The sequence below is a fragment of the Piliocolobus tephrosceles genome, unplaced genomic scaffold (genome assembly GCF_002776525.5).
Source record: "Piliocolobus tephrosceles isolate RC106 unplaced genomic scaffold, ASM277652v3 unscaffolded_43814, whole genome shotgun sequence".
Lineage (NCBI taxonomy): Eukaryota > Metazoa > Chordata > Mammalia > Primates > Cercopithecidae > Piliocolobus > Piliocolobus tephrosceles.
In genome coordinates this window covers 5,329-19,771 of record NW_022328548.1, presented here as the reverse complement: position 1 = coordinate 19,771, position 14,443 = coordinate 5,329, and the positions used below count along the sequence as shown (strand labels likewise).

Below are 14,443 nucleotides of genomic sequence, written 5' to 3'. Positions count from 1 at the left end.
GTGAAACCCCGTCTCTACTAAAAATACAAAAAATTAGCCGGGCGTGGCGGCGGGCGCCTGTAGTCCCAGTTACTTAGGAGGCTAAGGCAGGAGAATGGCATGAACCCGAGAGGCAGAGGTTGCAGTGAGCCAAGATTACGCCACTGCACTCCAGCCTGGACGACAGAGCCAGACTCCCTCTCAAAAAAAAAAAAAAAAAAGTCAAATCAGACGTTCGTATACCTGGAAAATGACTGTCCATATTTGCCTGAGGAGATTAAGATTTCCATGAAGTCAGACTGCCAAAACTCCTCTTTTTCGTATTTATTTATTTTTTATTTTTAAACTTTGTAGAGATGAGGTCTCACTGTGTTTCCAAGGCTGGTCTTGAACTCTGGGCCTCAAGCAATCCTCCTGCCTTGACCTCTGAAAATGCTGGGATTATAGGCATGAGCCACTGTGTCCAGCTTAACTCTTCCCCTTTTAAATATTTATCTTAATTGATTATGCCTCCATTGTGTAGCACTAAGGTAGTCAATCTATGTTTATTAAATTGAAGTAGAATTCATTTGAAAAGTAAAATAGATTTTTCCACATTGGGAATTTTCATTATTATGCAACTTGGTAGAACTTTTTCTGGTACTAGGAGTGCTAAGAAGAAACTTAACATTTAGGCTCTTTATTAAGTTATTTTAGGTGTCTAAAATTATCCATTTGGAAACTGAGTACTTCTTTGGTTGGTACTGAGGATGTCTTAGGGCAGTTGTTTTCAACATACTTGGTGTCTGAATCCTTTAAAAATTATTAAGGGGCCAGGCACGGTGGCTCATGCCTGTAATCTCAGCACTTTGGAAGGCCAAGGCGGGTGGATCACCTGAGGTCGGGAGTTCGAGACCAGCCTGACCAACATGGAGAAACCCCGTCTCTACTAAAAATACAAAAAATTAGCCGGGTGTGGTGGCGCATGCCTGTAATCCCAGCTACTCGGGGGACTGAGGTAGGAGACTTGCTTGAACTGGGGAGGTGGAGGTTGCGGTGAGTCGAGATCGCCCCATTGCACTCCAGCCTGGGCAACAAGAGTGAAACTCTGTCTCAAAAAAAAAAAGGATCCCCGAAGAGTTTTTGTTTATATAATGTGTAACATCTATCGATATTTACCTTATTAAAATTAAAACTATTCATTTTAAAATAAATCCATTAAATAAGTAGCAAGTTATTTTTATGAAAAATAATTATCTTCCCCAAACAAAAAGAAGAGCTGGCACAGTGGTGCATGGCTCCAATCCCAGCTACTCAGGAGGCTGAGGCAGGAGGATCACTTGAGCCCAGGAGTTCAGGTTTAGCCTGCACAACATAGTGAGACCTTGTCTCTTAAAAAAAAAAAGAAAAATGAGAAGAGTGGCATTGCTTTATATTTTTTTGTTAAGTCTCTTTATTGCTTGGTTTAATGGGTGAGCTGTATTCACATACAAGACCAGACTGCCTTTAGTCTGTTGTGATACCACATCATGTGCCCCTGGAAAATTCCACTGTATAGTCATGAGGAAATGAAAGAGAAAAGGGCAAGGAACATCTTAGTACTATTATAAAAATAATTTTGACTTCACAGACCCCCTGAAAGGTTCTTGGACCCAGGTATCCCTGAACCATACTTTGAGTACTGTTGTTTTAGGGCATATTTGGAAATAAGAATTTTTTTTTTTTTTTTTTTTTTTTTTTTAAGAATTCGTAGACTGTTTTTACACTAGGCTATCTGACTTGGCTTTCTTGTTAAAACCTCATGCTAATTGAGCAGGACGAAGTACCTTTGAAAATTTAAGATTATACTCCATTAGCTTACTTTGTGTTTGATTCTTATTTACATGAAGCTCAGAAGATGGCATTATATGGCCAATTCCCAGAGATACTCCTTGGTTATAAACTGAAGTGTGTGAAGATGTATCATCTTCATCTAAAGAGTATATAGATATCTTTGATTTTGCACCTCTAACTTCTAAGCAAATGCCAGCTATTTTCAGAGGCTTTCTTAATACTCTGAGCTGCTTCCATCTCATTTCCCAAACTTACCTTGATCTAGATAGGGATAAGGTGAGTAACTGACCCACCTTGTAAGTAGCCAAAGAACAAAGGCTGGATGATTTAGGGCAACATGAAGGGAAAACAGGTTTAGAAATCATTCCACTTCTTTTTATTCATCACTTCAGTTCACTTGTAATTGTAGCATTTTTTAAAAAATCTCAATTTTTGGTTTGCATAAACTTTGAGTCATGTGACTGAGAAGTTCATGCACATCCAAACACACACACGAGAGACAGGGAGATTTGATTAATGTTGAAGGTCAGGTGGCACACAGTTTCTCTTGACCTTTTTCCTTTTAGTTTTTTCAGTCTTTCCTCTTTTCCTGTTGTCTTTGTTCATTATCTGCTACGTCTTCCATTGGCTCCCAAAAGAACTCTTAAATTGTTTGTTGAGCAGCTGTTGATTGAGTTTTTGCAGTGTGGAGAGGCATTGTTGTAGGGACTCTGGAAAGTCCAGTATGAATGAACAGCCCCAGCCTGCAGGGAGCCTTTAGTCTAGTAACTGAAGTAGCAATAGAACCATTGAGAGTCACCCTATTTAGAAACTGCTCCAGATTCTAAACCAAATATGAGTACAATTTGAAAATCCTACCTAAATGATGTCACATTTCTCTCAGAAGTTATTCCACTGAGGTAATGTTTTTTGCTTTAAAATAACCCATAATGCTACATATTTCAGGTATTTTCAGTTTTGTGCCTTAAGTCCCATGTGCATATATTTTAACTAGCTAATAACCGTTGTGGCACTATTTTGTTTTGTCGTAAGAATTTATTTCTTCCCAGTTTCTATGTATTACTTCCAATTATTTTTAAATGGCTACACGACGCTGGGTGTGGTGGCTCACACCTGTAATCCCAACACTTTGGGAGGCTGAGGCAAGAGGATTGCTTGATCCTAGGAGTTCAAGGCTGCAGTGAGCTGTGATTGCACCACTGCACTCCAGCCTGGGTGACATAGCGAGACCCTGTCTCAAAAAACACAAAAGGCTCCATGATATTTTATTGTTGCTGTATAGGTTTATTTCAACATTGCTTTGTTGTTGGATTTTTCCATTTGCTTTTATGTCAGATGCTTTAGTGACATCTTTATACATGCATCTTTGTTTCTTCACATTATTCCACTGAGATAAAGTTCTAGAAATAGAATTGAGTCAAATAATATGAACATTATTGTGGCTCTCACTATATGTTGCTATACTGGTTTTCGGAAACCCTCTACCAACTTTTACCAGCAGTAATAAAAGAACGTACCAATGGCACTATTACATTAATGCTACTTTAGTGGGTTTAACATATGTTAGTATCTTAAAATGGCTTATTTGCATTTCTTTGGTTATCATCACCAGTTACTTGCCAAAGGCCACACAGCCAGTTAGTGGTGGGGCTTGGATTTGAAGCCAGTATCTGAAACCACCGTTAGTATGTGCCTCCCACAGAAAGAAGACAAAAATATAAAGTAGTTGTTTGAAAAGAAGACTGTCAGTTATTTTAAGTTTTGAAGAAGAGTGGCTTGAGAGTAGCTGGAAATAACTGAATGCATAAAACAGGTCCTGAAGGGCAGCCTGTTCAATTTTTTCATAACTGAATTTGAGAAGATGACATCCAGTGAGATGTGTCCAGTTCCTAAATCTGTTGAAAAAAGGAAATGCAGGCAGGCCCTCTCCTTTGACTGTCACATTCCTATCAGTAGTAATAAATTGTGAAGTAAAACTGAATGTTTTGCCCTCCACTCCCTACACCTGTACTAGTTCATTCCTTTGAATTTTGTTTTGTTTTGTTTTGTTTTGTGTTTAGGGATGGGAGGAAGATGAATTGAGAATAGCTGTCCACAGGAAAAATGAAAATAAATTAGGCTTTGCTGCATAATTTAATTGTTCAAAAATGTAGAGCATCCTAGTGCTAGGAGTAACTGGGTTTAAAGGTTACATTAGTCTAGTGCCTGGAAGCCTCCCAACTTGGAAATTTTACCTCCCAACTTGGAAACATTTGTGAGCATAAGAGTTGAACTATTTGAATTAAAACAGAATTGGTGTGTTTTCAACAGGATGCATTCAGTTTACTAGCATATTCAGATCCCTGGAACAGCCCAGTTGGAAATCAGCTTGACCCGATTCAGAGAGAACCTGTGTGCTCAGCTCTTAACAGTGCAATATTAGGTAAGTAAAGCCAAATAAGGCACAATTTCAACTAGATTCTCTGAAAATTTAAGCGAGGGTGTTTGTACTGGCACTTGTACTTTGGTAAAATCATAAGGAGGATGTTTTCTGTATTTTTAAAATATAAAAATACCTAAAATATAGAAACCCCCCTCCTTTAATTCCAGATTCAAATGGATTTAAATAGAATAAAAACAGTAAAACAGGGTACAACTTGGGATGTTTGGGAAATAGAAGTTTTTTTGTGCATGTATGTAAGCATTTCTGGTAGCCACGAATGTCTACTCTCATTTGAATGAGAGATTTGGTGGTTCTTTCGTGTAACTCAAACTATTGCCCTACCAGAGACATTCCTTACAGCCCTCTGTAGTGAAAGGCATTTTCTGCTACTGATTTCTAGGCTAGCAATTGCATGGCATTCTCTAGTTTGGCTGTTGTAGAAGGAATCGGAGAATGTTAACAAGAACATAGATTAATAATTGTCACAAGAGTTAGGCTAGAAGGGAACAGGGTACATTTGAAGAAAATCAAGGTCAAGAAATAGAGGTTTTGATGGAGAGAATGAGAATGGAAATAAGGGAGTGAAGAGCTTGAGTATCAGAGAAGCTCAAACTGATCCAGTAGAGGACAGGATTCCTACCTGGTGCTCCCCTGCTACCTTGTTCCCCACCATTTTGCTTGAGCTATTTGCAATGGGTAGCGGCAGCCTAAGCCACAGGTATTACAGCTCCCACCATGCTTATGAATACGAGCACAAGGGCCTTCCAGGTGACTTGTGAGTACCTGCAGGACCAAGCTTTGATGTCAAATTCTGTTTGCATTTATATTAGCCAGATTCAACTACATACCCTCACCCAATAAAAAGAGTGGGTGAGGAAGAGAAAAGCAATTTAAAAGGTGAGGCTTTAGCCAGGAGTGAGCATGAAGTGCGAAACTCTTAATTCGATGTTCCTGCTTGGTTGCCATTCCTATGAGCAACTCACTGTAGAGTGTATGATTATAGTATTTATATACTGAACAAATACTTCTTGTATGAATTGTGTAACTGCACATATTGTGCATTTCTATATAAATGTGGTATGGTCGATTGTTTACATAAAACAAATTTGAATTTTGGGCAGTTCTCATCAAAGGTAATTTGCGTAAAGAGTGAGTTTTTATTTGACTTTAGAGTCCAATTCCCAGGTATAATTGGGACTCCAGTCTAGTTTAGAAGTCTGTGCTGTGTGTGCTGTTTGGCCCTGCAACGTTCAGAGACTTTTAGTCACATATTTCAAACTATTTTAGGAAGATGAGGGCAGTGCCACAAAAAGTAGATGAAAGAGTAGTTTAGATAAGGAGACTTGCAAATGAGGGCCAGGACTCTTCTGGCAAGAATGTAAAGGAAGCAAGCAAAAGCATTCATATTTGAGCCTCAGTCTGTTTCTTTGTCCTTAGAAAATTTATTAATTTGTTAAGGATCAGTACCGCAGTTTGGGAATAGTAGTGTCCTTAGTGCTGTAGTTCTCTGAAATTTAGAATTTGTATATAAATGTGAATTTTCTTTGGTTAATGTGTTATATTTTCATTGGTTCTACAAAATTCATTTAGCTCCATTGATAAAAGTAACTTAGTAATAATGCTGGAATTGTACAGAAAATTATGGTTTACTATAATTGTCTTTTCGAAGTTATCATATTGTAGGTAATCATTAAGACCTAATTATTAGATGATACTAATCTTGGAAAGAATTTGAGAAAAAGTGACCCGTTTTCTTTAATTTCTTGAGTTCTTTTGAGCACCATTATCTATAGACACATGTACTCTGACATATTGTGCTATATTATGTAGAATCAGCTATAAATAGTGCTTAATCTTATTAATATAAATGCATGTGATTCCTATAAAATTAATGACACAATTATTAAATTGCTATAGATGGGTATGTATGTTTATAAATACCATGCTATTTATGTAGGGCCATCTGTATATAGTGTTATGAAAATTTCATCTATCCAAAAAAGTTAAAGATGTATCACCAGATGCTTCCTTTGACCAAAATAAAATTTAAAAAATATTCCCTGTAGATGCTTGCCTTTGAGCACGGTCTTCCCTGTGAACCCTCAAGACACCATACTTTCTCACCAGTCTACGTGCCTTTTTTGCACACTTTTATTCTTAATCCTGTTTTTGTTTTGTTTTCTAACTCCTGAATTTGCTTCTTTTTGATATTATGCTTTTTCCCTTTTGCAAATTTCTTCTTCTTTCTCCCACCATCAATTTGCATCCTCTGAACCAAGAGTGGAGTTAAACCATATGGAGCCTTCCTAGCCATGTGTCACTGTTTTTGCCCTTTGTTGTCAACTGTGCCTATAAAGAACTGATTAGCAATTTTATTGATTAGTTGGACATTGCCTTCTCATAAAGAGAAATTACCAGCTTCTGAGTCTGGCCACTTTTTTTTTTTTTTTTTTTTGAGACGGAGTCTTGCTCTGTCGCTGGGGCTTGAGTGCAGTGGCCAGATCTCAGCTCACTGCAAGCTCCGCCTCCCGGATTTTCGCCATTCTCCTGCCTCAGCCTCCGGAGTAGCTGGGACTACAGGCGCCCGCCACCTCGCCCGGCTAGTTTTTTGTATTTTTTAGTAGAGACGGGGTTTCACAGTGTTAGCCAGGATGGTCTCGATCTCCTGACCTCGTGATCCGCCCGTCTCGGCCTCCCAAAGTGCTGGGATTACAGGCTTGAGCCACCGCGCCCGGCCGAGTCTGGCCACTTTTACCATTAGTTCATTTTTTTCATCTCTGGCAAGGAACAAATTTTGGTAATTATTGCATTTGTACTACAAATGTCTGACAAAGAAACTTACGATATGCAGGACCCTGAAAACTTATTGGCATTTTTTTAAAATGTCTGAACTGTCCATTGTAAATTAGCACCTCCAAAACTGCAGGGTGGCTCTGCTGTATGTTCTCTCACTGTCACCACCAACACCTACTCCCTGCCAGCCCAAATAACATTACCTATATATGCCTTGGAGATGGCTAGGCAGCCTCAGTTTTGTCCCATCCACAGAGGTGGAAGAACCCATCAGTGGAAACTCGTAATGAAAACCTGGTGCATTTTTAGTTTTATTATCAGCTGACTTTGATCAACCAGAAGGGAAATAATTCCTTACTCTCCACTCCAAATACCAGATAAAAAGTTGTACCTTTCCCATCATAGTTAATATGGAAATCAGTTTTTTAGTATCTGATACTTTAAAAGTCTGATTCTGCAAGAGTTTATCTTATCGCTGAATACAAAATACCCGTACTACCTTGTCAGAATAGTAGAATAGTACGTCCAAGGTATCTATCTTTTGCTTAGGAACCTTCATTTGCTGATATTTCATAGTATGGGAGTGGTAGTTTTTAAAGTCATGCAGTATTCTCCTGATTGAAATGTTTTTTAAAATGTCTTGCTAATTGCTGTTTTCATTTTTAAATTATTTTTCCTCAGAAACCCACAATCTGCCAAAGCAACCTCCACTTGCCCTAGCAATGGGACAGGCCACACAATGTCTAGGACTGATGGCTCGATCAGGAATTGGATCCTGTGCATTTGCCACAGTGGAAGACTACCTACATTAGCTATGCATTTCAAGAGCTCACACTTATATCGTGGCATATAGTCAACATGGAAGTAGACCAGCTCTGCTGATTTGAAATTTAGATTTTTTAAATTATGTACTGGGGACAGGTTTTTGTCGCTTTACATTGCTTCCTAGTTTACAGCATGATGCAAATGATTTTCTAACTTAGTGTTAGGAGAAATTATTTTCCATCTTTAACCTCTTAGTTGTCTAAGAGTTAAATATTACTGAATTTCAGACGTTCAAATTGATCATCACAAATCCTTTAAAACAATTACCTAAAAGAAACCAAAAATCCTGCCTTCTTTGTGGGGGAGGGGGGAGAGAGGGGAAGGAAATGGAACAAGTTGTGTTTGTGTTAGCATGTGGGTGATGTAAACTTCAAATTGGGAGATGTTCCGACCCCCACTCCCATATAAGCATTCAATCAGTGTAACTTGCAAAATGCATAAACATCCGACAGTTTGAATTTATAGTGTTGATGGAAGAAATCATTTTTAATGTGTACTGTAAAACTTGAAATACTCAGGAGCTGAGTGAATATGTTTGTTGCTACTTACAATCCCGACCTGTTAGTCCCAGTAGTTTTGTTTTAACATGGTCTTTTTCAACTTTGTTTCCTGTTTAACTACAGATGACTTCTGTTGTAGACTCACAAGTTTAACTGTTGTATTATAACAGTATTACATGTCAACGGTGTGGTTATGACCTTTATTTATATAAAAACCAAATATTTAGTCAATTTACCGTGTCTTAATTTAATCTTTGTACACCTTCCATTTTTAAGTGCTTAAATGAGTACTATATTGCAATAAAATGTAGTGATATAATTAACCAGCCATTAAAAATTTACTTCTACAGATACAGTGTCAATTGAGTTTATATATTAGGTACTTGCATACTTTTTATGATTAATATGAAAATTAGAGCAATTAAAATTAATGGTTTCTACAATTAATCTGAGTTCTACAACCTAAAACTGCCTTCAGTTTACTGGCATCCCTGGTTTAGGGTTAAACCTGATATTATGGGTGACACAGAAAGGCAACAGGAAATTAACTTCATTTTTTTCATATTCATAATATGGCATTATGCGACTCACCAGGCAAGCAAATCCCCAGACTGGTTAAAAGTAAAAACTTAAAAGCTGTTAGCTATATTTTGTCCACTGAATCTTTAACAGCAAGTTGTCTAAGGGCTGCAGTTGGAGACTTTTCTGGAATGTCCGTTTCTCCTTTCTGTCCGTGCCATTTTTGCCACCCCTCCCACCCGCTAGTCGGGGAGAGAAGATGAGGTGCTATTGCTGGTATAAGTATGGCTTGAATTCAGTTAAATACATTAAAAAGAAAATTCCTTCTTAAACCACTTTTTCCTCTAGGTAGGATTGCAAGGCACAATTCTACTCCAGAAGAATGAAATGTGGTTGAGTAATTCCTCAAATAGGTTTATGATTTTTATAATGATCCTTTAAAATGATCTACCAATAATTTATTAGATAAATTCTATACATACAAAGTACAGATTCTTCATTTAGCATTGATTTACTTCTTAGTTTTCATCTTTCTGACCATCCACCGTCTTTTAAACCTCTTGGCATTTTGTTTTTTCTGGATTCCTAGAATAGAAAGTTGTGCATAAGAGTATTAGAGAAACATAACTCAAAATTTTTATAATTCTCTATATGAATGTAATTACTAAAACTGGGTGGGCTTATTATACATTAGATGTATATACACATACTACACTGACCTGTTTCTCACAAGTTACATAAGCCATTATAAGGGGCAAAAGTATAATTATGAACTATCTCCTTCAAAACAACATTATTCAACATATAAACCTATTAAGAGACAGGAGAATAAAGCTGGATCTTACCCCAAGCATTATTCAAAAACTGGACAGCAGCCTTTTTCACTGGTAACCTCTTGTTGGCAAGAGACAGGAACTTATTTACTAGAAAAGAAAGGTATTTATCATTTCATAGTTTTATTTGCAGTAAAAAGTGAGGAAAATAGTCCATAAAAAAATTACCAGTAGTCCTGTTGGTTCCTGGCCCATATAATGAATTATGTATGAAGGCTTGTGCTGCTTGTTGCCTTGAATCTCTCAGATCTTGGTCTTTTAGCCTTACGGCCAAGTAGCTTTTATTCTGGCTGTTGATCAATATAAAAGGTTAAATAAGAATTAATACATGCTTGCTTTTTTCCCCCCCGCCGAGACAGAGTCTCTCTCTGTCACTCAGGCTGCGTGATCTCAGCTCATTGCAACCTCTGCCTCCCAGGTTCAAGCAACTTGCCTGCCTCAGCCTCCCAAAGTGCTGGGATTACGGGCGTGAGCCACTGCACCCGGCCTACATGCTTGCTTTAAAATATTTTTATCCTTTGTCTCACCGTGATAAATGAAACTAATTTTGTATATGCACAGATAGGATAAAACTAAATTACAGGACTACAAGAAACAGACTAACACTCATATTTTAGTAGAGCACACCAGCACGCCCAGCTTACTTTTTTTATTTTGTGTAGAGACTGGGCTTTACCATGTTGCCCAGGCTGGTCTTGAAATCCTGCACTCAAGCAATCCACCTGCTTCAGCCTCCCAAAGTGCTGGGATTACAAGTGTGAGCCACCGTGCCCAGCCCAAAACTGATTTTTCCACAGAGAATCCAATCTGAAATTACTACTAATTAAAATATTTCCCATGTTAGCCAATACTTTAACTCTTACAGGTCTCCTTTACATCCCAAATGAAACAAAAGACTCGTTACCTGACAGACTGTACTTTTTGTACTTTAACTTTCTTGGAGTCGTTTCCTTTTTCACAGTCTTCATTTTTCTTTTGCAAATTAACTAAAAAATGGAGTTACATTTGCTAATTAGCATTCACGTAAAAATAAATCAGGAAATTTACTGGAGTTCACTTTAAGCATCCACTACAGACCCATGTGGATACAGTTTTTATTTGTATGAAATACAGGGAATAGGCCCCAGCTAACCTTGGCCAGGCCGGTACTGGCTTTCTAAGGGCCATTCATATTTGACTGGAAACATCTGCAAGTGCATTTGACACTTACATGAGAAGTTATTTAAATTAGAATAGTCATACCTTCTTTGACCTTTCCTGGCGATTTCTTGACACTAAGAGAAAAAAACAAAACCACTGACTGGAATGGCAGATAGCAAAGGTTACTTAAAACATGTTACATTATTTCATCTGGCTTTACAAGCAAGACACCCCCTTTCATTACCAACACCCTCAATTTCTACTCAGGAGCTCTCAGTTTGGAAAGCAACAGTCGCTCCCCAGTACACTGCCACCAACTCTCAATCACTGGAAGATCTTCACAATTTAAATCTGAAAGCCTATTAGCAGGCTTCCAAAGACTTAAGTTATATAGTATTTGAAATATGAAGTGAATGGTAGTAGGCCTGCCTCATTTCATTTGGAGAAATCACAAAGGATTAATTTAATAGTGTAGGCACAGGAGACAGTGAACAATGGAGAGAGAAATGTAAATGGACAGAACACAATACAGAAGCATTTGCACAGGAGAAAGGCCACACAAAAGCAGAAGTGATGGGAGGTGGGCGGGCCAAATGAAAAGGTAAAGATGACACTTGGGCTTGGTTTTAAAAGATGAAAGGGAATTTGCCACCAAATAGATTTGCTCTTATGTTTAATGTATTCAGGATCTGAGTAACTCTTGGTAAAGTTTTTTTACTGAAAATTTGAGAGCCACTGGCCTAAGCAAAAAGGGGCTAAATTTCTGAATTTAAAGCCTTAAGGAGAGAGAAAGAGGATAGGAAAAAAAAAATACAAATATTTAGAAGGCTAAATTTAGTAAAGTTTGACCGATTCCTAAGGACGACTATACCTTTTCGCTTTAAACCATAAAACACCAAAGATGCTAAATGAAGTGGGGAACAGGGATGAAGGACAGGTTGGTGGTAGGTAAGGCAAGTATGGGACAAATTGAGTTTTCAGAGCCTGTGGATAAGTGCCTGCTATCCCACTAAATGATTCAAAACACTTCGTATTCACCACCACCCACTCTGCCCTAGTACAGTGACAGGCAATCAACAAAATGTACTGAATGAACACAAATGGGATCAGGAATTCAAAAAATGGCAAAATAAGAAGCGGAACGTAAAGTTACCTCCTCCTTTCGCACCAAATTCATATACCAAGGTAGCTTTTAAATTGGGGTTCTACAATTCCTTCAGCTATATGGAGTCAAATAAATGTACCAGTATTTAATTCAAAGATGGGTGTATATAAGCAAGTAATATTAGAAGATCCATTACTTACTTAGTCTGTGAAGCTGTGGTTAACTTCTCTAAAATAGTGTCTGGAAGGAGTTTTCTTTTCTTTTGGAATGAAAACGTTTAAAATTAATAAAGTTATGCACACAGTATGTCCGGAGTTGCTTCCGAAGTTACCACTTTTAAGAATGCCCTACATCTAGGCAAAGAAATGAATTAGGTTGGAAACTGCCTCCACTCCAAGCTATGGGAAGATTGGGTCCACAAAACTCCATATTCTCTGAAAGACTTGATGAAAACTGGAAAAGGTGCCCACGGTATTCCAACCCTCAGGTCACTGTTACAAACTGAAAGCCGTTAACTGGCAAAGCAACCATACACCAAGTCTTGTACAGCCCTTACAGTTTACAAATCACCTAATTCTCACAGCAACCTCTTATTTTCAGTTGGTGGATACTAAAGCAGACGAGCTTTTTTTTTTTTTTTGAGACAGGGTCTCTCGCTCTGTCGCCCAGGCTGGAGCGCCGTGGTGTGATCTAGGCTCAAGGCAGCCTCGACATCCCGGGCTCCGCCCACCTCGTCCCGCTAAAGTACTGCTGCGCCCGGCCCAAGCATCTTTCTACCACTGTCACAGGAAATATTGGTGACTTTTCCCCCACTCAATATCCTACCAACCCAAATTACATCCACCACGGGAATTATCCGCAGGCCGGGTTATTTTCATAAGACACCTCCCCCCCATCCTCTAACCTTCTGTTCGATGAACAGCTCCTCGCGTCGCTTCCTCTTCTCCTTCAGGAGCGTTTTATCCCTGGGAGGAAGGGTGACAAGTCAGCAAAGGGAAAGACAAGCGGGACGAGAAGGCGCGGTCCTCCCCGCCCGGCCGCGGGCTCCAAACCTGCGCACGGTTTCCCGCACTCGCCGCTCCTCTTCTCTCGCTTCCGCCTGGGCGCTGGCGAAAGTCAGCTCCTCCGGGGCCTCGTCGTCAAACTCATCGTCCCCTTCCTCGTCTTCCTCCAGCGGCTCGGCGGCCGCGCCGCTGCTGGGCTGACCGAGCAACAGCCCATGCTCCGCCTCCTCCTCCTCCGAGGCCGGCTGGCCCTCGTCCACCATCGCCTCCGCCGACGCCGGGGCGCGAGACGCGCGGGGTCGCAGCTGCACCATGTCCCACGCAGCGCTAGACCGTCTGACCTCTGACTCGGAAGCAGCTACAAACGAAGCGCAAGTGGACTTTCATCGCCCCCTGCAGGTTGGGAGGTCCTCAGGACGGGCGGGGCACATGGGCGAAGTCAGGAAGGGCGTGGCCTGTGGGCAGTGGGTGTGTTTTTTCCCACATGGCTCGCCAAGGCCGCCGTAGGGTCGGTTGGACGCCACGGAAAATGCCCTGCGGGCGAGAGCGGCTGGCAGTGGGGCTGGTTTCAAGGCAGGGAAGAGCCATCGCGCTGCCCTCCTCGGCTGGGATGGCGAGACAGGGCTGGCACGGCTCACGCTGTCCAGTGCTTAGAAAACCGGTAATAGCGGGCCCGAGGCGCTGCTCGCCGCAGTTTTTTGGCCCTGGGTTCCTTCAAGTGGATCCAGCTTATCGGTGTTTGTGGATTTGGCTGCGTCCGCTCCGCACTTCGGAGGAGATGGCGTTTCATGGGAAGAAATGCGCTCTAGCAGATGGCCGCCGTGGCCAGTCAGCCCTGCTGTGACGGACGAAGACGCTGGCCACAGACCTCGGCTCCAAAGAAATTTGCACAGCCCGGCGCCCTCGGCCTGCGCAGCCCCGCGGCCGCGGCGACGCCCGTTAGGATGTAGGCCCTGTGGGAGCGATGCCCTTCCTGGTTCCTAACCCACGGCCTGGAACAGCAGCTGGCCCGTGGCAATGCTGAGCAAATCTGAAGGAATGGCTTCGCCGGTCCCTACAGAGTGCACCCGAGTTTTGTCGTATATACACATACGTACTCTTTTTTTCCAAGTATATTTTATTTCTTGGCAAACATGGCCCTTTGTGATCGCCGTGTTTCTCTCCTCCCATCCATTATACAATACTAAATGATCCATCATTCTTTGAACAAATCAAGCCGTTTCACACCTGCAATGCAATTGTACCGACCGTGCTCTTCCCTCTACTGCTGCAACCCCCCAGGCAGAAGTCCTTTTCATACTTCACAAATTCCCACCCAGGCAGACTTCAAGCACCTTACCCCCTACCCCATCCCACTCTGCCCATCTCTATTTGCTGTGGTCTGAACCCGCACAAATGTCTATGTAGTTTCTGCGCTGCGTAACAGTTTATATGACAGTTGCTTCAGCCGTTCTGTGAACTCCTGAGGGGAAGGACCAGGTCTTGCTAGTCATTTTATTTCTAATGTCTAT

At 40.7% G+C, this 14,443-nt stretch overlaps 1 protein-coding gene and 1 long non-coding RNA gene across 2 annotated transcripts; one reads left to right on the top strand and one right to left on the bottom strand.

Moving 5' to 3' along the window:
- Positions 1-4,060: 4,060 nt before the first annotated feature.
- On the top strand, positions 4,061-8,682 carry LOC113224138. The gene is made up of 2 exons (XR_003309043.2): positions 4,061-4,213; positions 7,688-8,682. It is a non-coding gene; the product is annotated as an uncharacterized LOC113224138 (long non-coding RNA).
- On the bottom strand, positions 8,518-13,405 carry LOC113224137 (nucleolar protein 7). Its single transcript, XM_026453422.2, has 8 exons — positions 12,981-13,405; positions 12,833-12,893; positions 12,129-12,187; positions 10,926-10,957; positions 10,588-10,669; positions 9,852-9,973; positions 9,696-9,773; positions 8,518-9,435 (listed from the first exon to the last, which is right to left on the bottom strand). The coding sequence occupies exons 1-8, from the start codon at positions 13,244-13,246 to the stop codon at positions 9,362-9,364; spliced, it is 774 nt and encodes a 257-aa protein (XP_026309207.1). The 5' UTR covers positions 13,247-13,405; the 3' UTR covers positions 8,518-9,361.
- Positions 13,406-14,443: the final 1,038 nt, after the last annotated feature.